The following is a 22,519-nucleotide window of genomic DNA, read 5'->3' as shown; positions in this document are numbered from 1 at the left end:
GCGCAGAGTTAGTGAACTGGTACCCACTGTCAGGGCCGCGTTCATTTGCCTTCAGAGAAAAATATTGACAGCCAGACCTTGTTGTTACTCATGAAAATGAACAACTCCCCAGACAGGAACTTACCCTAATTTTTAGTATAAAGCCAGGACCAATCAAAATTTCCAAAACTAACATGAGGATCATCAGCCCACTTGTATGCTGACCTAAGCAGTGGGCATCTTCAAAAGGACAACAGCGTATAGGCAGTGAGAGCTCAAGCTGTTCTCCTCAGAAGACTTTACAAGGATGAAGCGGGGTGAGCTGACCACCCTCCAGACAAGCCAGCCTGCAGGGACCATTCTGGCCAATGCAAAACATCAAAGCAGGCCGGGGTCATCAAAAACCTTTCCCCATCCAGGAAAGACTTTTTTACTGTAATGACCTTATGGTTAGTGTTTATATTACCATGGAAGACATGGTGTTCACGTGACTATTACTGGCTCACCAGAAGACCCAAGAAAAGAGACCAAGGCCGTGTGTACACCAAACATGGTAGATGTAGACGTAGGAAGTAATTAAATAGCAGCTGTACGATGATCTTCCTATGAAGTAGTGATATTTTAGATGGACATTTACAGAACTGTTGTTAGCTTCATGTTATTGAGTTAACCTTGTGCAATATGACTATTTGAAGGAAAAGTCAGGTCCCAGAGGACTCTTCCAATATGCTGTGACTGTAAAAGCACAGCAGGAGTGTATATTTTTTATATTTGTGTAATGCAAAATAAACCCCAATGTGGAAGCAGTAGATACATGATCTTTTGAAGATCATTATTCTGTGTAAAAGTCTTTGTTCAGCTCTGTTTTTTAAACTGGCTATCAGAATGATGCAGAGGCATTGCAATATACAAAGCGGTATAACTTAGTCTTTGTTCTGTAGGTCAAGCTAAATTCGTTTTAGCAGCTAGGAACAGATCGTTGTCTAATTTTTTTATTCATTTCCAAAACAAACAGCACATTTCCCTAATAATCACAAGTGATTACAACTTAAAAAGCAAACTGCTACCATTTTTTTTTTTGCAAAACAATAGGAGATCAGCCAACAGTATATATTTATCTTAATCTGGAGAAATTACAAGGGTGCACAGATAGAGCTGCACAGCTAAAACCAATTTTTTTTCCTCTCTCTCTTTATATTTACAATTTTAGAAGCCTAAGACTTCTCTGTTTCCATTATGATCTTTTGCTTCCCTGGGAAGCAAAATCTTTAATCCTTTTAGGGAGCCTCAGAGTTTTGCCAGCCTGTATCTGAGGATTGTTCTGTCTCTGAAAGCAAAGCCTCAGTGAAACAAAAAATGTTTCACGAGCACGTTCTTTATAAAAATGATGTTGTACTGGATCCTTACAGCCTGACACTACCACTCTGTCTTTGTAATCTGCAACTGTATTGTCCTCCGTGGGCGCGCTCTCTGCTGCCAGGTCCTCTCCATTACCGGACTGCTCTGGTTTTACTAGCGCACTGGAAGATCAAAAGAGATCACTTTAAAGTTCCGTAAAGTTTGTTCTTCTGGGGCAGAGATGTTTTTCAGCTGTGGAATTCAGGAGAACACCTCAAAATTGTCATTAATAGTTTGCCCATCTTTTGCCCAGTCGCCTGATTAACTAGGCAGTGCAGAGTGGGAAGGTGGATAGTCTTTACTCTCTTCATGGATGCTTTCCACAGGTGCCCAGGTTGTGCACTTGGCTGCAGAGGTGGACAGCAGAGACTCAAAGCTACAGTTCCATTTTGTATAATATTGTGAATCCCAAATTCCATGAACATATGAATTAATCTCTGCCTTGGGCATATGACTTAAAAATTGTGAAATATAACAGCAATAAAAAAAGCAAATTTTCTTTCCCTTAATTTGTCTCCTTTACTTTTAAACCTTCTGTTTAGACGTTTTTTAAGCATTTCCCTGCAACATGGAAGTCTAGGAGTCAGTCCTGCTTAGTTACATGAAGCCAAGATGATTGCATGGCTCCTAAGTATATCCTTTTAGAAAAAAAACCCATGAAGTGTTGAGAAACACATTATAATACTTGCAAAGAGAAATGATGACTTGTTCCTGAATCTGTTGCTGACATGGCTAAGAGCAAGTCATTAGCTAGGCTCCACAGGTCAGAAACTGGTTCTCTTCCTGAAAACTTTCAACCCTAAATATCTACGTACACTTTTCTAACATCATGTTACTGTAGTGCTATGAGGTCCTGCCTAACCCTGCAGATAATCTTTGATCTTGAAATCTGGGCAAAATTGAAGTGATTCTCCGAGCTCTTTAATCTATTATGAGATTGTGCACATGCCGCATTTAAAATAATTTGTTGAGTTGAGAGAAATGTACAGAAATAGATCCATGCTCCTGAGAAGTTAATTAGACCGATATGGGATCAAGACTGGAATAATGACTAACATTTATTATCCTTAGCAGCTCCATGGAGCTTCTTTGACTGCCCCCAACAGTTTATCCGGGGAAGAGAGAAAGCTGCTTGGCTGATCTGTGTGGTGCCGTCATTTAGCTCAAATGTCTTTCTGCACATTCTCGTCTTCCCCCGAAGGTTTTAACTCGACTCACAAGTGGAAGCCAGTGGAGAGGCGCATGCCTGCCTGCCCCCATCCCTAAAGGTCCCATTTTCCAGTACGCCCCACGCTTCACTTTGAACAATTAAAACTGAGATGCTATGAGGGATATTGTTTTTTCAGTACTGCTGGGTAGATAAAGGGTGTTCCACAGTTGGAACAATATTTTCTTTAAAATATTTGATGTTTATTATTTCACTCTTTAAGCAATATGAGGAGGAAAGGCTATTTACTTAGAAAGACTTCATGAAGATGCATGAGACACACCGGTGATGTATAAAAACAAAACCAGATTAATTTACCAATGTGACACTCTTTGTTTTTAGGTATACAAAAAGAAAACTGAAGCTGCCAAGAAGGAGTATCTGAAGCAGTTAGCTGCCTACAGAGCAAGCCTTGTATCCAAGGTAACACATAATGTATATACATACACACATATATATAGTGACATATTGCAAACCATTTTCAGCATTTATATGGTGCTGAGCACCATCGTATTTAGCGCAAACAGCCTTGTTTGTTATCACCTTAAACTTAGGTTTAAGGTGCAAATGCTCAATAAAAACAGTCATCTCTCCATGAAAAGATATCCTTTCCCTTCCTGTCGTAGAGACAGCACTTCTCCAGTCCAGGAGTATAATCACAGTTCAACAGAGGAAGGAGATAGATACCGGTAAAAAGACCTCAGTGTAACAAACATGCCATGCCAGGCAGTCACTGTTCTACCTATAAGGGAAAAAAAATATATAATACACAAAATGCCTGGCTTTGGTTTTGGGGTTTTTTTAAAGTAGTTTTTTACCTTGCAATCACAGTACAGAAAAAGTCAAGCTCAGCTCACATAGCAAATTTTCATAAGAATTTCCATTTTACATCCAGCAAGCAATTTGTGTGAGCACAGCATAGGTCTTATACTGGAAGTAAGGCTCTTACACTGGAACACACCGGTGTGTCTCCAGTACGCAGCTAGTAGCAACTTTCTAAGTTGATTTATGCAAACATTCTTAGTGCCCATAATTTTGTAATAGACTCTTTAAAATTTGTAATAGACTTTAAAATATGCAGAAGAATGTGAAATTATTGCACTGTGTCAATGTGAAAACCAATTGAGCAACTTCAGAATCATACCAATAAGAATCACTTGGTTTGGCTCTGTCAAAACAAATTTAGATATATTTTGTTCTTACATAAATAAAATTAATTTTAGAAGTAAAGATGGCAGTATGAAGGACTAGCATATGTGACATGAGTAGAACTTTCTGTTAGTTTTAAATGTTTTCTGTATCTTATACTAATTTGTACACATTTTCGGGGGAAGACTATAGGGTTAGCCATACAAGGACCTTTTATGCATCTTTCTACATTATCTTAGTATTTGGTCAGTGTTTGTTCTGAATTGAAAAGTCTGAAATATGGGTGTTACCTCATTCATTTTGGGGGGTTGTGTCTTATGCATTTTTATTTCATAGCTACCGTCATAAATACTAATGCATATAGTTAAAGTAATTTACAGGGTACCTTTAATTTCTGTCTTAGGGCTGTTTGGTTCTCGAAGTACTCATTGCCTTCAGAAAGGGTACCATGTGCACACAAACAAATTTTTTGGAAATAGCCCACTTATTGCCAAAGATAGGTCTAAAAAGCTCAAAATAGTCCAATATTTTTGAAGACATGTACGAAGCCAACTTTTCACTTGTGAAAGTAACTTGGATGTCATTATTCAGCACATTGTGGACTGTTTACATAACACTCTATAGAGCTTAATTTTGAAATGGCACATATAGAAAACATGATATTTTTGTTTTGATTTTTTTTTTTTGAAAGAGAAAAAAGTATATTATGGCATTTTCTGAGGTTTGTTTTTAGAAAAAAAATTGGAAGATTGCTGATCGGTTCAGTACGTGAAGCCATTTGTGCGTGTATTTAAATTTGTTGTTAGTCAGAGAAGCACTGGAGCATTTTCTTAACTTTTAAGCAATTTAAATTCTGCCCATAATGTAATGTTTTCCTCTAGTGTGGAAAGTATCAAAATATAAACTTAATGAAGCTGAGTATTAATTGCTTACCCTCATGAACACGCTCAATGAATCCAACAGAGCTGGCATGTAACTAAAGTAAGTCCATTTTGGAATAAGGATGTAAAATACCCAAATGTAATATTACATCAGTATATTCTAAATTATCATTATTAAATATTTATATAGCACCAGAAGAGTTGTAGCTCTTTAAACAAGCATGTAAGCATGAAGAAATATGTCTAATATATTATTAAGATTGTTTGGGGTCCATCTGGTCTTTTATGTCCGTGTGTTATATTATCATCCATAAAAGCTACTTTTAGGGAATATTATTAAGATTCCAAGACCTCATTCTCAGAAGTTCAGACATGCCAAAAGTAACATACCTTTTCCAAAAATGCTTTAATACAATGTTTATGATTTGCTCACAGAGTATGTTTTAAACTTTATGCCACGCTCTGTGTGAGTCTCATTTCATACGCTTATAATCAGGTGTTCACCCTGGGAGCTCCTGTGTTGTATTTACTGCATGTTGTTTAACCTTGCTTCTTTATAGGATTTTCCCAGCAGCATTTTAGTGTAAAGAAATTCTCAGTAATACTCTGGAGCAGGAACTTCGTATTGTCCATATTTTCAAACACAGCTACATTGTCTTGAAATCAGGTTTTCAGTAATTTTGGGTGTCCTGCTTGGGACATCCAGAACTTCATTTTTCAGAGTATTTGACCAATATTACACCCGTCATGTTCATAGCAGAGCTCCAATGACTCCAGGGTCAGCTGGGTGGCAGCTATAAGATGATCAGTTGTGCTTCGCATCACAGCAGGACATGTTCTTGCTATCCAAATGATAGGAGTTACCCAATTACCAAACTTTCTCCCTTCTCCCCTCCCAGAGGACTGTGCCCATGGGAAGAGACAGGCACAAGCAGGTAAGGGTGCTGCTCAGGTCCCCTGCCACCAGCTCAGCAGATGCCTCGCACCTCCGAGAGCAGCTGCTCTTCCAGTTTCCTAACTTTTGAATGTTGTTTCTGCCTCCTTTTTCATTAAGTATTGCCAGTTTTTAAACAACTAGTGAGTGGAGGGCTTGTATGTGAGTGTTTGTGTATGTTTTTTCTGCATTTATTTGCAAGTCTTCATTTTTCAAAAAAGCAAAAGAATGGACATATGCCATGTTATACCCCAGTGGACCAGACTTGGAGTTAAGTTCACTGCACCCATCTTGGCCATTTGAGATGCTGGAACAGTCAGAATAGAAGATTGCAGAGAAATGGGATAATTCTCCTTTTGCCAGGAGATTTCTTAGCCTCTGCCTGACATCAGAATAAAGAAATTCAGGAACATTGGTTTCCATCCCAAGTTCTGGGGTGGGAGTGGAGTATCAGGTGGGGATGGTGGGCTTTTCCATGATACTCAGCCCTTTGTCCTCCTCTCCTCTCCTCTCCTCTCCTCTCCTCTCCTCTCCTCTCCTCTCCTCTCCTCTCCTCTCCTCTCCTCTCCTCTCCTCTCCTCTCCTCTCCTCTCCTCTCCTCTCCTCTCCTCTCCTCTCCTCTCCTCTTCTCTTCTCTCTTCTTCTTCTCCCCTACAGCAAACCTTTACTTCAGCCAGTCTTTTCCCAATCTTTCTCTTTTCCTCTGCATCCTCACTTCTTCTCCATACACTTATACACTTCATACACTTATACACTTATAGCCATGGGTGCATAATGAAGGAAACTGGAGATGAACATGATTAACTGGAGATGAACATGGCTAACTGGAGATGAACATGGCTAACTGGGGAGGTCCCAATGGACTGGAGGGTAGCAAATGTAGCACCCCCATCTACAAAAAAGGCAGAAAGGAGGATCCAGGAAACTATAGGCCTGTCAGTCTGACCTCGGTACCAGGGCAGGTCATGGAGCAGATCATCTTGAGTGCCATTACAAGCCATAGAGTGGACAAGCAGGGGATCAGTCCCAGTCAGCATGGGTTTATGAAAGGCAGGTCCTGCCTAACAAACCTGATCTCCTTCTATGACAAGATGACCCGATTATTGGATAAGGGAAAGGCTGTGGACATTGTCTACCTAGAATTTCGAAAAGCATTTGACACTGTCCCCCATAGAATTCTCATGGAAAAACTGGTGGCTCATGGCCTGGATGAACATACGATCTGCTGGATCAAGCACTGCCTGGATGGACGGTCCCAAAGAGTGGTGGTCAGTGGAGTTAAATCCAGCTGGCGGCCTGTCACAAGTGGTGTCCCTCAGGGCTCAGTGTTGGGACCATTTCTGTTTAACATCTTTATTGATGACCTTGATAAGGACATACAGTGTATCATCAGCAAGTTTGCAGATGACACGAAGCTAAGCGGGAGTGTTGATCTACATGAGGATAGGGAGGCTCTACAGAGAGACTTGGATAGATTGGACTGATGGGCCAATGCTAATGGAATGTGCTTCAACAAGACCAAGTGCCAGGTCCTGCACTTGGGCCACAGCAACCCATGCATTGCTACAGGCTTGGGGAAGTGTGGCTGGAGAGCTGCCTGGCAGAAAAGGACCGGGGGATTCTAATTGACAAGCGGCTGAACATGAGCCAGCAGTGTGCCCAGGTGGCCAAGAAAGCCAATGGCATCCTGGCTTGTGTTAGAAATAGTGTGACCAGCAGAAGGAGGGAGGTGATTGTCTCCCTGTACTCAGCACTGGTGAGGCCACACCTTGAATATTGTGTCCAGTTCTGGGCACCTCAATATGAGAGAGATATCGAGGTGCTGGAGCGAGTGCAGAGGAGGGCAACGAAGCTGGTGAAGGGCCTGGAGAATAAATCTTATGAGAAGCGATTGAAGGAGCTGGGACTGTTTAGTTTGAGGAAGAGGAGGCTGAGGGGAGACCTCATCACTCTCTACAACTACTTGAAAGGACACTGTAGAGCGTTTGGTGCTGGTCTCTTCTCACCCGTAATTAGCGATAGAACGAGAGGGAATGGGTTCAAGCTGCAGCAGGGTAGGTTTAGGCTGGACATTAGGAAAAAATTCTTCACAGAAAGAGTGGTTAGGCACTGGAATAGGCTGCCCAGGGAGGTGGTGGAGTCACCATCCCTGGATGTGTTTAAGACTCGTTTAGATGTGGTGTTAAGGGATATGGTGTAAGGGAGAACTTTGTAGAGTGGAGCTGATGGTTGGACTTGATGATCCCAAGGGTCTTTTCCAACCAAAATGATTCTATGATTCTATGAGGGACAGACTACCTGCTCTTCATCATAGAGAGCAACCAGTACTGGGAAAGCCCATGTGGAGGAATAGTCTCACCTGCTTTCTCAGATGACACACGTTCATAAATTCGAGTGTCATTTCATGGGAAGATGAGATAGTAATCTTTGGCACAATCTGTTATTGGCCCTACCAGAGTTAAAGTCCCTCTTGCACTGCACCTTAAGAAAGGGCACACAAATGTTTGGTGAGGCATACAGTGCTTTCCTCTGGGTGCAGCCTTGACAAGGCTGAGCAGTTCTGGTTGGATTTTGTCTTCCTCCCTCCCTCCCTCCCTCCCTCCCTCCCACACACACACATAAAAGAGTGGAAGTGTCACCAGCAACTTTGGTAACAGAATTGCCAGCCCATGTCTAGTATGCTTATAAATGCTTTAGTGATGTCTTTATAAAGTAGGGCTACCACCCAGTAAATAAGGTAGACATATGATTGTGTAAATATGTCAGTTATGCATTAATCCCCATTTAATTTATCAATTTATTTCCTGTATATTCGCCTTTTTTATAATGATTGAAATTAATGGGGCTGTTGTTGAGTTTGTTCATGTGTGTAGGAATTGATATGTAAAGTAAAAATCCCATTACAAAGCATTATATCTTCTGCTATGCAGATTGCCATATTGCTTATAGTACTGACTAAGCCTTTGCATTGTAAACAAGTGTCTTTATATTTGCCCTTAGTTGCAACTTTTAGTACTATTCAGGTCCAGAAATGCAGTCTCTGGTATCTGGTAATTTGTACAGCATTACATAAAATGCTGTGAATCGCAATTTTACTTTTTCATAAAACAAGCACTTTTTCTAGCTTAACCAGCCTTTTTTCTGGCTGACATTAGATTTTTTGCTGCATCTTTCATATATATATATATATATTTAATACAGATTTATATGGGTAAATGTTAAATACTTTCCTATTTATGTGCATCTATGTATATTTATATAACAATATATGCACATTATGTATTTAACATGCATAATATAGATGTGCATATAAGTCATACATGTATGTATGTTAACTGTAGCAGTACAAGTTTAACTGCTTGAATAGTACACAGAAAATTTCTTTTCCCTGTTTTGTTCTCTCTGGCTAAATGAATCTTTAATTCTCTCTGTGTAGTGACACAACTTCAAGTTTCATGCAGACATATTTTAGCAGCTATGGCTGAAGCTAAAACCTCTCAGCAAGGAGAATATTATTCAAATTCAAAATACTCAAGCATATTTCATGTTGAATCTGAGTCGAAGTGGTGTCTTCGCTTGACATTGCAGCAAATGCATTGGACGCTTTTCAGTTTTGTGGACAGTACAAATCCTTTGGACATGTTAAATTGTTTCTTGAAGTATATGGCAGATGTAGCTTTCCTAGCCTACCACCTTGCAATTATGTTTCATAAAAAACCTAAAGGTCATATCTAGTAAGACTGGCATTGCCTTAATGCCCTTAGCACAGCAATTTGTAACCAGAGAGTTTCCAGGCACCCAAAATACCTGTGTTACATGCGCAGCATGGCCTATATTGTAATGTAATTGAATAGACTGAAGAATTATAGTTGTTCGAGACTGCAGTAAATACACATGACAAAGTTTGAGCTACCAATAAAAAGCAAAATGGAGACCATGTTAAAAAAAAAAAAAAAAAAAAAAACCAACCTAAACCCCAAAACTCAAACAGTAAACTTGGTGTTAGTTTCCCATTTTGTAAGTGCATGTGGTGAGAGCATTTACCTAATATATAAAAAGGCAAAAAATACGTCAGCTCTCCCAGATCATGCATCTCCTCACTCCTAAGCAAATGTGGTTGTGCAGGTGTGCTCTCACCACAATTTGTTTTCTGTGGCCCAATGAATCCCAAATTCATTTCTGCATAGTGACCAAGCTTCAGATATAGGGGAGCACCATATCCTATCTCACTCCTCCCTGAAATAAGCAACTGCTGGGGTTTGGGACATTTCTATTGGAAATAAAATACTGAATATCTCTTGACAGAGCAGACCACTGAACTGTCGTGTCCCCTGGTCAGTGCTGTAATCAGTTGGCTATTGTGTGCAAGGAGAGCAGCATCCCTTCTGCTGCTGGCAGAAAGGCACCTGGTTTCCACTTTTTGAGACAACAGGTTCCTATATTATATCTATCCCCAGTTCATGCAGATGCTTTGGAATTTCGTAAAACAGTTCAGGCTGTTCTCAGTAAAAGCATCATGGAAACAATAAATAAAAAATAAGGTTAGGTTTCATGCACTTAAAACAATACAAAAAAACCCCAGAATGATGACATACATGTACAGCTTTTACTTTTTTCCATTAAACATTAGAATCCCTAGCTGGGAAAACTGTAATGTAAGGCTTTTACAGCAGGTACTTCATGCTTTTGTGATACCTTGGTCTTTCATCCTTTCTGGATTTATTATTATATAGTCAGAAATTTCCAAGGATTCATAAATAAAATTATGTTTGTGCAAGTATGTGATATATCAGAGTATGTGGTAAGTGAACATATATATTTTTTAAAAAATTGTCTAATCTGATAATAACACAAATCCAGCCATCTTGTCTAGCAAGGAAACCAACTATCTACTGCAGCTGAAAACATAGAGCAAGCTATATTTAAGTTAATGACATGAATTTGATTTGAGGCTAAATCGTGTGAAGCTTTACATGCAGCAGTGCAAAAACCGAGAGATGCTCTCAATATTTTCTGCCAAACATGGCAGAAATGTCTAGAGCTTGAGAGAAGACAGATTTTGATTTGGAGGGGAACTGTGTTTGGTTTTGAAGTGAGTTAATAAAACTAGATTTCACTATTAGCCTAGTGCTTCCAATTGGGGAATTAAAACACTTGTATCAAATTAAAGTTGCATATCCTTTATCACATGCACCCAGGTTACATTCATAAAACATCCATTTTTACTTACATACCCTGAATGAATCCATGACAATCCCCTGTAGATGATGACAAAATGTATATTTAGATTTGAAGATGTTCTTCTGAGCCACCTCGGCTAATTATAGATGACAACCCATGGCTTACTCCTTTGTTCTGAAACATCAAGAATGTGTCAAAAAGCTTTCTGAACTCTCTAGAGTCCCAGATGTTGTTATTGCAATAGGTGACTGGAATTAACAAAATACGAAACGTCATTTACTAAGAGCCTCTTGTGACTTAGGTAGGAAGGCAGCTGTACTGCAAATATGCATATGAATTCTCTACCGGCGTCAACAGAGTTAAGTCAAAGGAGTTAAAAGAGCTAAGCAGGAAAGAGAAAACACTGCTGGAGAGAAATAATTTTCTCACAAACAGCTTCACAGGGGTATTATTAAAATGGCTGAGCCCATGTAGGCTAGAAGAAGGGATTCTTCTCAAGGACAGACTTGGGGTGGGAAGTGACCTGAAATGTCAAAAATATTGAAAATGGACAGGATTATGTGAACACAGAAAAGCTGAGAGAAGGAATAAACAATTCAAGATGTTCCCTCCACCAAAGAGACAGCAAAGACAACAGATGCAAACTTAAGCTTAGGTAAGCTTTGTAGGAGCTGCATAAATATTCAGCCAATTTCCTTCTATCTACCTCTCTAATGTCACGGTACTGAAGATAACTCATTTAAAGCTGAGTCAGGCCTGCCTAAGTTTGATCACAGCCTGCACAGCCTGGACTTTCCTGGTACCGGCTGACATAATCACTGCTGTTACCTGAATGTAACCTTCATTCTGGTCATAGGGTCCAAAAATTGTTGAATTCCTCAGCATGGCTCAGGGATGGACACCAGTTACTAGATGTGCACATGGCACTGTCGTGAAAAGGGACAACGTGGCAACTATGTACCTTGCTGACACATATTAATTTAAAACCTGAATCAAATTAAACTCTTTTTCTAGACTTTGAAATGCTCACATAGCCCATGTTCCTTGTCTGTGTGGAGGGCATGCCAAACCTCTTTTTCTCATTTAAAGAAAAGCACCTGTTTCTCATTTAAAATAAAACGATGTTACACCACTTTGGCTATGGAAAAAAATTCTTCTGAGGTTGGAATAAGTTATTTTTACCGACAAGTAAAGCTGTTTGCATTGGTAGAAAGTTTATGCTGGCCATATTAGCCACAAGGCTCATGTCTTTGCCCTTAAGGTGGTCTCTGCATGTGTTTAAAGGACACATAGGCATCCAATAGCACCAAGAACATTTACTGAATGTTTTGAATATACTGAATGTATTTACTGAATATTTTACTGTAAAGGAAAGCTTAATTGCTTATGTTAATAAAAAAGTACTTTGATAATGTCTGGTCTGTAAATGAGTGAAATGATATTGCTCCAGCGGAAAGGCTTTAGTTATTAACTATTTTTGTGAAACCAATAGAAGAAAAAAGCCCAAACTTTTTTCTCTCTAAGTAGAACTGTGGTTTCTTTGAGACAACACTGACTTTTTGATTTTATATTGCAAACAGCAATATTAGTTGAGCACTACTTACTAGAATGAAATTATTGCAAAAGAAATTATTGCAAAAGTATTTATTTAATTCCCATACATTATGGTATCAAGTGCTATAGTAGGTAAGAATGCTGAATATATAACAATACTGCATTAACATGTTAAAAAAGCAAAATGAAGTACGTATAGGCACTTGTTTTTAGGTATGCTTCTGAAGAAACACAGATTAATAGTAGTGCTCACCAATTGGGAATGATTGTCAGCCTCTGTTAGCCAGGTCCTACCTAGTTTTCATGAAAAATGAAATGGACGTCCAGACAGTAATACTGAAGTAACAGTGTTGGGCTCTGATCCAAATTCCAATTTAAGTTAATAGGAGACTTTCCATTAAATTCAGTAGTCTAAGGATCTGCCTTTGAGTTCTGTCTTGTTAAAACATGTCCTCGCTTTACTTTCAATCACATGAATGTTGGTTTTGTTCCAGCAGAAGTGGGGTTAGAAGATACAACGGTAGCCAGAAGGCAGCCACAAGTTAGAAAGTGAATCAAATCGTATGTGTAGATTTTAACAGCTGTTCAGTTACCCAGATCTACAGGTGAGGGTTCAAAATGCAACTGTAGACTTTTGATCGTGGAAGTAAAATGATATCCCAAAGGAAGCCAGAATGGCATCACCAGGCTGTTGGTGTTTTCTCTGACACCGCTAAATTGAACAGGATGTTTGAACCAAAAATCGTTTCTCAGCTGTAGGAACGGGGTAGAAGTTTTGGCGTGAGGGAAATCCCAGTGTCACTTTCCTCTAAGGAAGTGACATCCCACCCTGGGCTTGCATTCAGTCTGTAATAAGGACCATTAGTCCCAGGGCAGTTCTCCTGAGGGAAGAATAGCACAACTGGGTGACCAATGCTTAACCTCTTAACCTAATTTCATTCTTTAATTTCGCAAATAAGCGCAAGGAGTTTTGACACATAATAGGGGAGTACAGTGTAGATGGGGAAGTTTGCTTTGCTTTAGAATTGGAAGGAAAGGCATGAGTTTGGTGTAAAGTGTGGGGAAGAACTTGATTCAGCCCTTCCCAAACTTCATGCAAAATGATCAACTCTCACCCCTTTCTCTGAAGAACATCACTTATCTGTATCATCACACATTTCCTTGAAAGTATGATATGAGTAGAATCATTTTGTGGACTGAGGGTCACGCTTTCCCTAAACCATACTTGTCAGTACTTTTAATTAATATAATTATATGCATTATCATAACAGTTACAGTAGTGTTTATTTGGTTTCCTTCCTTTCCCTATTTCTCTTCTACTTTCATTCTCTTTCTGTTGGGCTTTCAAAATGTTCTTCCATCTTTTTCTTTGTGTTTCAGTAAAAAAATAGATTGTTGTGAAAAAGAAAAGTGTTTTTTGTTGTGCCTAAGGGGCAGTCATACTTTTTCTGTAGCATTCCATTGCCTTGGCCTACGTACCTTGTCTTCACCTTCTGGTTTTGTTTCGTTTTTTTAATTTAGGCAACAGTATTAGATGATGATGTGAGGTGGAGAGGTAGGTCCACAAGAAACCCTACTCCTTACCTATTAAGAACGTGAAAGATTTAGAGTAAGGCTTTGAGCCAAACTCAAGAACAAGTAAAAGCCACTCAAAGGGCACAAAGGGCAGTCAAGAAAAGCTAGTTTGTGGTCCTGGAGTACAGTCACTAATGTATGTGTACAATACCAATTCCTACCATTAACTAAATATAATATTCTGTCACCCTCTAGTGGTGGGTCTACAATACCATAATTCTGATAAAAGATGGTAAAAGATTTTCTCATTGCATGTCTAGTAGCAGAAACTAGTCTTCAATGTTTGATGGCCTGTGTCCACGAATTTGTAATTTTGGTCTCCAATGCATGTATCTCTAAATGAATTGTATCCTATAACTTCATGCCAAAAAATAGAGATGTAAATTGTCATTGTTGTCTTTGGGCAGATTAATTAACTGAAGAGGTGGGGATTTAAATTTTTTTTCTGTATTTTCTCTTCTCCTTGGATAAAGCAAGAGCAAATTGACTGAATTCCAGCCTGCAAAGTTAGGGAACATGACTGTGCACTTGAAACCCATCTTGGCTACTCAGAACCCTTCTTTCTTAATTCCTAGTGTTACGCATAATAAAAGTCCTTCTCTAAGGCTGGTGCTGTACTGGACAACTGCAGTGCCCATTCAGATCTGTGAAAACAGCAATTGTGCCCAAAATAATAACATGACCTATGCATCATATACACTTCTTGGTACATTTGACAGTAAAATGACATAACAAAGCCAAAATATTTGACATCACCTATTCCATTAGCTTCAGCAATACTTAGGAAATCTGGGTTTCTGACCAAGCCTTGGAAAAGCTGAAAGTGCAGTATGCTGGAGAATAGCATTTAATGGGTTCATTTATCAGGATTCCCAGTAACTGATAATATTGATGTGTTTTACACTGATATTGGACGATTTGGTTTCAGATCACATGTGATTTAAAGCGTCCTAAGTAACAGCAAAATACTTGGTTTGAAGCTGAAGTGTTGCGCTTTTCACTGAATCAGGGAGGTAGTGAAACATACTTATTGATAGCTTGAGACAGCTGGAAGGGTCCCTTTTGATCACTTTGCAGACGCTCCTTTCAGAGGTAAAGCGAGCGTTACTCATCTCTGGCCTGAGACTGTACAATTCCTCTTAGCATAATTTGGTACTTCAAGTATTAAATGATACTAAGCATCTGAGATATCTCTGTAGTTTTATCGGTATGGGCCATACATTCACTGCCCATGTGTGAACTCAGAATTACCCAATAATTAAATTGGTTTGCTGTATCTTTGTTAAAGAGGTGTGTGGCAGCATCTTTGTAGTCACAAATGAAATATAAGTATGTATCAGTATGCTGCAAAGGCTTTTTGATACCTCCTCACCAGGAGGAACTGTTTAACCCATCTACCCTTAGAGACTTCAGGAGCAGTTATCCCTGCTCGGACCAGATAGAGCCTTCCAGCTACATCATGGAAAGGCAAGGTGTTTTCCTGAGGGAACGATGCGCTCAGTAAAACTTCAAGTTTCTCACGAAAGAACACAGCATACACCTCCTGTCATGTGTAAAGAGCTCAGGACACTCGAGAGGAGGGTCCTGACCATGCTGCGAATTAGGAAACCTTCTTCTGAATCTCTGAAATTTTGGCAAACCTGCCAGTCTTTGCTCCCACGCTCACAAGAGTGTCCTACAAATGCAGCTGGGACAAGAGGGGGAAAATATTTCTCATGTCGTCATGAACATTAGTTCAGCGTTTTTAAAATAATACCAAAAAACTGGCAGATTTTGCACCTACTTTCAGGTTTTGTTGTTTACTATTTGTGGGGTTTTATGTCTGTATCTGAGTCTTGCAAACACGCCTATAATACATATTGCACACGTGTACATCCACATGCGAGCAGAGGCAGGCAGATCCACAGAGGCAGAGATTTGCATTCATTTTATCGTATTCATTTAATTTCCCTTAGTTTACTGGGGAAAACAAGGTTTTTTGCTAATGGTACTGCCATTACACGTAGGGAAAATGAAGTTATCTTTCTCATCTTTATCATCGCATATAATGAAGCAATTTCAGCAGTGCGCGCGTTAGCGGATTGTTGGTGATGGTGCATCCTTCAGAAAGAATACAAATAGGCTTCACTGACCCTGGAGTGCTGAGAGTAACATGAAACTTACTCTGACTTGTAAACTGAGCAAACGTGACATGGAGGTCACAGAATAAGGGCATATATGCATCTTTCAGCCCTTGTTTTGACAAAGTGACTTCTTTCTCCAGAGGGACATTTCTGCCATTTTTTTCCAGCATGTTTCACCTTTCACTGGCTATTAATCCCAGTATGATTTAACTGCAAATTATGATTCCCACCTATAAGCTTATGGGAGTTAATTAATGTTTTCTCATCATTTATTTGAGCACATAGAGTTAGCACTCAGAAGATCTAAGAAAATCAGGGTATGTAAAACAACTTAATAAGTTGAGTTTAAATAAAAGGTACCAAGCTATAAATATTAGAACAAAGAGTATTACAAAAATTCACATTCATTAATGGAAATATTTTATTACTAGCAGTTTGAAGAAATCAGGGTAGACCATAATTGAAAATCTGTGCATTTTCTAATATTCTACGCAGTATTCTTCCAACTTTAGTAAGGTAGCTTCCTGGTGTTTGGTACAGTCTTTATATAGACATCAGTTTTAAACAGAATTTTCAGAACTCTATGAACTGGATTAACAAATGAAGTTTTGCTAAAAGTGAAATTATTCAGAATATTCTTATTTTTCTGAAAGCATGGCTCATGAAACATATTTGATACAGGCACTAATAGCATCCTAGCACAGAATACTTCAAAATAAAGGTATCAGCACAGCAACTAGTGTATTTATTTAATGCAGCAGAACAGCAGTGGATGGGGTTTAGCCACTTCATCATGTTAGCTAACTGGTAAAGCACTATTAGCAGTTATCAATGTGTATGGTAAAAGACGCTGTAATTCTTATCACTGGTTTGCAGATAGGAAAATGAGAAATGTCAAAGATCACTGCACTTTTTCTGGAACCCACCCTCCTGAATCTTTTTTCAACTAGGCCATCAAATTTGATGACAATAGTAGTGGCTGCTTACGTGAACAAATGTGACAGGCTTGGTTGCTTTTGTTGTGTAGGTTATTAGGTCAGTGATGCCATCTCCCAAGTTTGATAAAAGCAAAATTTCAGGCTAGACCAGGAAGCAGAGAGGCTAAATTCTTTTTTTTACAATGCTGAAGAGAAATGTGTAAGGTAAAAGGGATTAATTATTTTTCTAGTAATAACCAAACTCCATGTCAAGGACATTTTGATGGTCCAAGTATGTGTTTTTCCACAGTGAGACTCTTAAAGAGACTTCAGGGGGAGAAGAGCAGCTTTTTGTAGCCTCTAAATATTGTCTGGCTTTTGTTTTTCTCAACAGAGCTACAGTGAACCTGTTGATGTTAAAGCCTCCCCGCAACCTCAGATGATGAATTCAAAGCAGTCGGTGTTTCATGGGCCTGCCCAGGCTCACTCTGCACTGTACCTCAGCTCCCACTACCACCAACAACCAGGAATGAATCCTCACATCACTGCCATGCATGCCAATATCCCCAGGAACATAGCGCCCAAGCCCAACAACCAAATGCCAGTGACTGTTTCCATAGCAAACATGGCTGTGTCCCCACCGCCGCCTCTCCAGATCAGCCCCCCTCTGCACCAGCATCTCAACATCCAGCAACACCAGCCGATTTCAATGCAGCAGTCCATTGGAAACCAGCTACCGATGCAGGTCCAGTCTGCTTTACATTCACCTACAATGCAGCAAGTAAGTTTGAGCTTTTCAGTTCTCTGGGGAAATGTGTTTTTCTGAGAAAAAAAAACTCATCCGGAAGTTGACATAGTGAGGGAGATTTAGGGCCACGGATTAGCTTTAATTTTACAGAGTTCCAAAACCACTGTAGTATAGTCTGAGCGCTTAGTCTTTCAAAGGCAAGAACAACCAAATGAGTTTGCCTGAGTGATGGGGAACTTCAGTGTTCATCGCATTCTTCTGAACACTAGCCCTGTCTCCCCCGCAAATCCAGGAGGCATTATTTAAATAGAAGCGTGTCCATAGATCCATCTGCAAATCTGGGAGTACTGTGAAATATAAGTGACATGTTAAGTCTTCAGGAGACGTATTTTATGAACAAAAGGCAGGCATGTCTAGAAAAAGATACGGTTGTAGCTTGTGCTGTTATCCTTGTGCTGACTGTGATGTGGAACAGTCAGAGGGAACATGAAGCAACACAGGTTGTGTTAAACATGCTAGATCCAATGAAAAATAGTATGTTAGTTTATGCTGCATTTGTAACCTCATTTTACTAGCTAGACATATCTTTTTTTACTACAAATAAGTGGGCTGTCCCAAGTATTCCAATATGGTGGCTTTTTTTTTTTTAATAATGTCAGTGTTTTAGATCATTGATCCTCGATGTATTTCCTAGGAGTTCTGCATGAATGCAGGCCATCCATACTATCATGATTTTTGGGCCCAGACTTATGGAGGGTTAGAGCAGATTAACTCTGTCGATTTCATGAGAGAAAATTTCTTTTTGTCTTGGATGAGATCTGTATATCAATAGTAAGATCGTGCTTTATAGAAAGAGGCATTAGAATGAAAATTTTTTGGATGGAGTTGCAAAAATCTACAAAATTTGTATACACAAAACTTGTCAGTTCTGGTTGATAAGACATAGTCATGAGCTTGCTCCATGTTTTGAATATTTCTATAAATTCACCTTTGCTAACAAGGCATTTGCATTTGCTTTCCAAGCCAGAAACATTTCATCTCAAGATTGGTCTTTAGAGATGGGAATACATGAACACAAAGCATAGCTTCTAGCTGGGAAAGCAATTTTACAGGGAAAGAAATTTTCCAAAACAGGACCAAAAAATGGGTTGAAAGCAATCTGGACTGATAAATTTAGTTATTCAGAAGGTTAACCAAAGTGTCCTCAGGATGATCTGGATTTTTTCAGAGACTTTGATCTTAGTCTCAAGAGTGATTTGGAGTAATCAGACAGGAAGGAAAATTTAAAAAGTGTTGAGTAAACAGACTCAACAGGCTTAGAAGCACACAAATATGGAGTCTTTTACTATTGTGTGTTCCTGAAGGTTTTCCTATTAGTTAGAAACACAGTGTCCAGGTATGAGTGTCCTGGGAGAGCCCATGGTCAAGTCTTGGAGAAACTCAGGAGTTAAGCCCAAGCCTGGGCATGTAGAATTAGCTTAGGGGAAGTGCTAGACAGGTGAGCCAGGAGGGTCTGTCTGGAGATCCTAAGCCTGATGCAATCCTGAAGGCTCAGAGCAATGAGAGACAAAGCAATGGACAGAGACTCAATGCAATAGCCTGGTTCATGTACCTAACATGAAAACCAAGGTCTGTGACAGCAGCCTGTTGAGATTGTGTAGTTACGTTTCAGCGAGTTTTTATTTCAAAGTGATTCAGTCTTCAAAGTTCAGATTGTTTGCCAAGTTCAGTGTCATTTGTACATTACTTGTTCAATGCAGAGCTACAGAAGATCAAACCCCTTATGTCTTTTCCAGAGTCATTGATAGGTATAATTTACTGAACAGATTTGAAAATCTGGCTTTATTTATTGAATTAATAGTACAGTAGGGGCTAGCAAAAGGTGTAATGCAGATGTTAGATACTTACATATGTATACATACAACATGACCATTATTGTGTGAATGCAAACACTTAGGTATTATTCCAAATCATTACATACTACAAAAAAGTTAAGACCATATGAATCTTCTGATGTTTTATTTTACCAAGTTGCATGCTTGTAGCATATGGTGTGCGTGTCAATGGCTTGAGAGTACTTTCACTCATCTGTGAGATGTGTGGCAATCAGCTGAGTTATTTCTAGCTTGAGACAAAACACAGGGCACTAGGTTGTAGAAAACAGGCGTCTAGAAGTCAGTATGGAGACCTGTACCATGAGGAGTCTTTTGCTTTACTAAGTACAAGTACAGTAAAGTAAAAAAAAAGTATACCTCTGTATTCCTGCTCTCCATCGTTAAACCCATGAAAGGTTAGCTTGAATACTTTTTACCAACTCATATTCCATAATCAGAAAGGCTGATGCTTATAATGAAGATACCGTGGTGAGATATTTCTGAGCTTCGCTCAAAGTGATAGGTGCTTATTACCTGTTGAAATGCTACGCTGCCAATCTTAACTACATTTCTCTTTAAGCACCATGTACATTTCTCTTTAAGCAACATCTACAAGCCATGCTTCTGCTTTTCTTACGCTTCTACTTTTAAAGTAATGCAGCTTTTTAGCACTGGAAAATCTATGTCATTTCACTTTAGAATAGTTTTAATTTATATTTTGTATTACTATTTTTTTAGCATACAACAATTTACACAGTTTGTGAATGGAATTTAAATATAGAATCCATTTCCTTTAAAAAGTGATGTTGGCAAAGACAAAGCAAAAAGTATGTTAAATTTGAGGGCAACAGATGCACTAACAAGACCATGATTTGCCATGCCAGAGCAGAACAGTGGTAACCTGACTAGTGTCTTAGGTACAACTCTTTCTACTCATACTCAAGAAATGTTAGGAAACACTATCCCTAGGATTTCATACTGCATTAGAGCACAGAGGACAGGTTGGACACCAGGACATATATAGCAAGAAGTCAGGAAACTCTAACCTGAAAGCAAAGTCTGCCTCCTGACTCTGTTGTCAAAGGACTCTGCTCTTCCCTCTGCTTGAAACTGAGCAAACACGCTGCTGGTCACAGAGCATGTTAAAGAGGAAAAGACATAGTGGGGAAAAAAATGAGCCCTCCGTACGGCAGCACAGAGTCAACAGCAATGAGGACAAAGATGAGGCATAGCACCACCCTGTATGTCCCACCCATGATGAGGAGGGAAGGAGGACTTGTTGTGAGGTTCAGTCCCCAGCAGCATGGTACAGACCACTCTGCCACATAAAGAGACAGCCAAGAGGAATGGGGGAATATGTAGTCTGATAAAGCAGAAGCGATAGTTGCATTTAACTCCACGTTTTTTCAGTTCTTCTTCCCTCAGCCATTTGATTTCCTCAGTGCTGACAGTGTGGCCACCCTAAGCCTTTTCCAAAGACTCCAGCACGCATCCAATTTATGTAAGCAGCAAGAATAGAAACTACTTAACATCCCGCTCCCTACAGCATGACTTGCCACAGGAGAAATTTTCCTTTTTGGAAACCTCACCATTGCTCATACACTCAATGGTAGCAGGCTCTGGGAATCCCTGCTGTCTGCAGATCCCCTGCTTTCACACTGTGGCTCTGGGAGATTTGGTCACTTGTTTTCTTTAGGAGAGGGAGGATTGTTTCTTATCAAAGACTGGCTTGTAGTATGTCTGAAGGACTGCCAGCTCCAAGAAAACTCCCATAAAGATCCAGCCCTCAGTCCTGGCAGGCAGGGACACAGTTCTCCAAAACCACTCTGCATGAAATCCACAAACTCTTCTTCTTCTGTGTGTAACTTTGAGGAGGGACAGATAAGAAGTGCTGACCTGGGGAGAGAGTTCTGCCCCCACTGCTGCCAGGACAATGAGCTGATCTTCATCAGCTCTGCAGGGAACAGCATGTCCTCCTCCACTTCCAGCAGCCCTTGCCTGCACGTGTGCAGCTGCCAAACCAAGAGAGGCTGCCAGCTGGAGAAGGGCAGTCTCCTCCAGGAGTCCACAAAAACTAGAGAACATCGAGAAGATCAGAAGTGTCGGTAGCCAACAATCCTCAGTGACCGCACAATTTCTGTTATTTTTAAAATCAATTAATCCTGTGGAGTATGCAGCTGATGCAAGGCATCCAAATTGTTCTGAAATGCACAAGGCAAAGTAAAATTTAGGCATTAGCATTTTGGTCATGTGCCTAGCATTAGTAAATATTTTCTAATTTCTTTTAAGCAATCTTTTCTAATTTGAGTTATCTAAATATTTTTTGTAACTTCTGCAAAGTGGACTCTTTTGTCTCTTTTCCTTTCTGTTCCAAAACAGTTAATGAGTAAATTAAATAATGCACACTACGGTAGACCTTTGGGGTGCTCGTTTACACTGTTAATTCTTTACACTGTAAAAAATACCATTTAGTTCTTAGACTTAGTCTTTAATTAGATCCTGATTTTGATATTTAACTTCTAATCTGAAATACACTGTATTTTTCTTAAACATTGTTAATAGGAGCCACGTTAAAGTTTTACTTTGTTAAAGTCTAAATCTCCTGTGCAGCAATTTTTCTTTCATCCACTTTTGACACACTGGAAGAATCACAGTAGGTTAAAAGCGTGCAATTTTTCTTTCATTAAGTGCTCATGTGAGCACCTTATCACTGCGTTATTTTTTAACTGACAGAGTTACTTCTTTCCCGTCTGTTTCTTAGGTTTGACACGATGTTTAATTTTTACTTAGCTGAGATCGGGTGATCTGAATCTTAACCCTTGTCATTCAAATCAGCATGATTTCTCCAAAGTTCAGGCTAAAAAGGCATCTGAAGCTGCAACCTGTTTTCTCTTGCAAAGTCATTCTTTCCTTTCTCTACTCAGACCCTTGTGCTTCTTTCTAAGCGTACCCCCCTCTCCAGCCTGTTGTACTGGGCTGTTTTGCATGGAGGGTGATGA

At 39.5% G+C, this 22,519-nt stretch overlaps 1 protein-coding gene and 1 long non-coding RNA gene across 9 annotated transcripts in view; one reads left to right on the top strand and one right to left on the bottom strand.

The window, feature by feature from the left end:
- TOX (thymocyte selection associated high mobility group box) overlaps nt 1-22,519 on the top strand; it is a 235,932-nt gene that overhangs the window by 204,923 nt on the left and 8,490 nt on the right. For all 5 annotated transcript variants that reach the window (XM_063326918.1, XM_063326917.1, XM_063326916.1 and 2 more), the window contains exons 6-7: nt 2,927-3,007; nt 17,293-17,679. In XM_063326918.1, the coding sequence (XP_063182988.1) occupies nt 2,927-3,007; nt 17,293-17,679 (468 nt within the window). The remainder of the gene's footprint in view (nt 1-2,926; nt 3,008-17,292; nt 17,680-22,519) is intronic.
- LOC134512007 (uncharacterized) overlaps nt 17,868-22,519 on the bottom strand; it is a 61,681-nt gene continuing 57,029 nt past the window's right edge. For all 4 annotated transcript variants that reach the window (XR_010070023.1, XR_010070020.1, XR_010070021.1 and 1 more), the window contains one exon: nt 17,868-17,993. This is a non-coding gene — a long non-coding RNA (uncharacterized LOC134512007). The remainder of the gene's footprint in view (nt 17,994-22,519) is intronic.

The sequence above is a fragment of the Chroicocephalus ridibundus genome, chromosome 2, assembly GCF_963924245.1.
Source record: "Chroicocephalus ridibundus chromosome 2, bChrRid1.1, whole genome shotgun sequence".
NCBI lineage: Eukaryota > Metazoa > Chordata > Aves > Charadriiformes > Laridae > Chroicocephalus > Chroicocephalus ridibundus.
The sequence above is the reverse complement of the archived record's forward strand: the minus strand, read 5'-3'. Positions and strand labels throughout refer to the sequence as shown.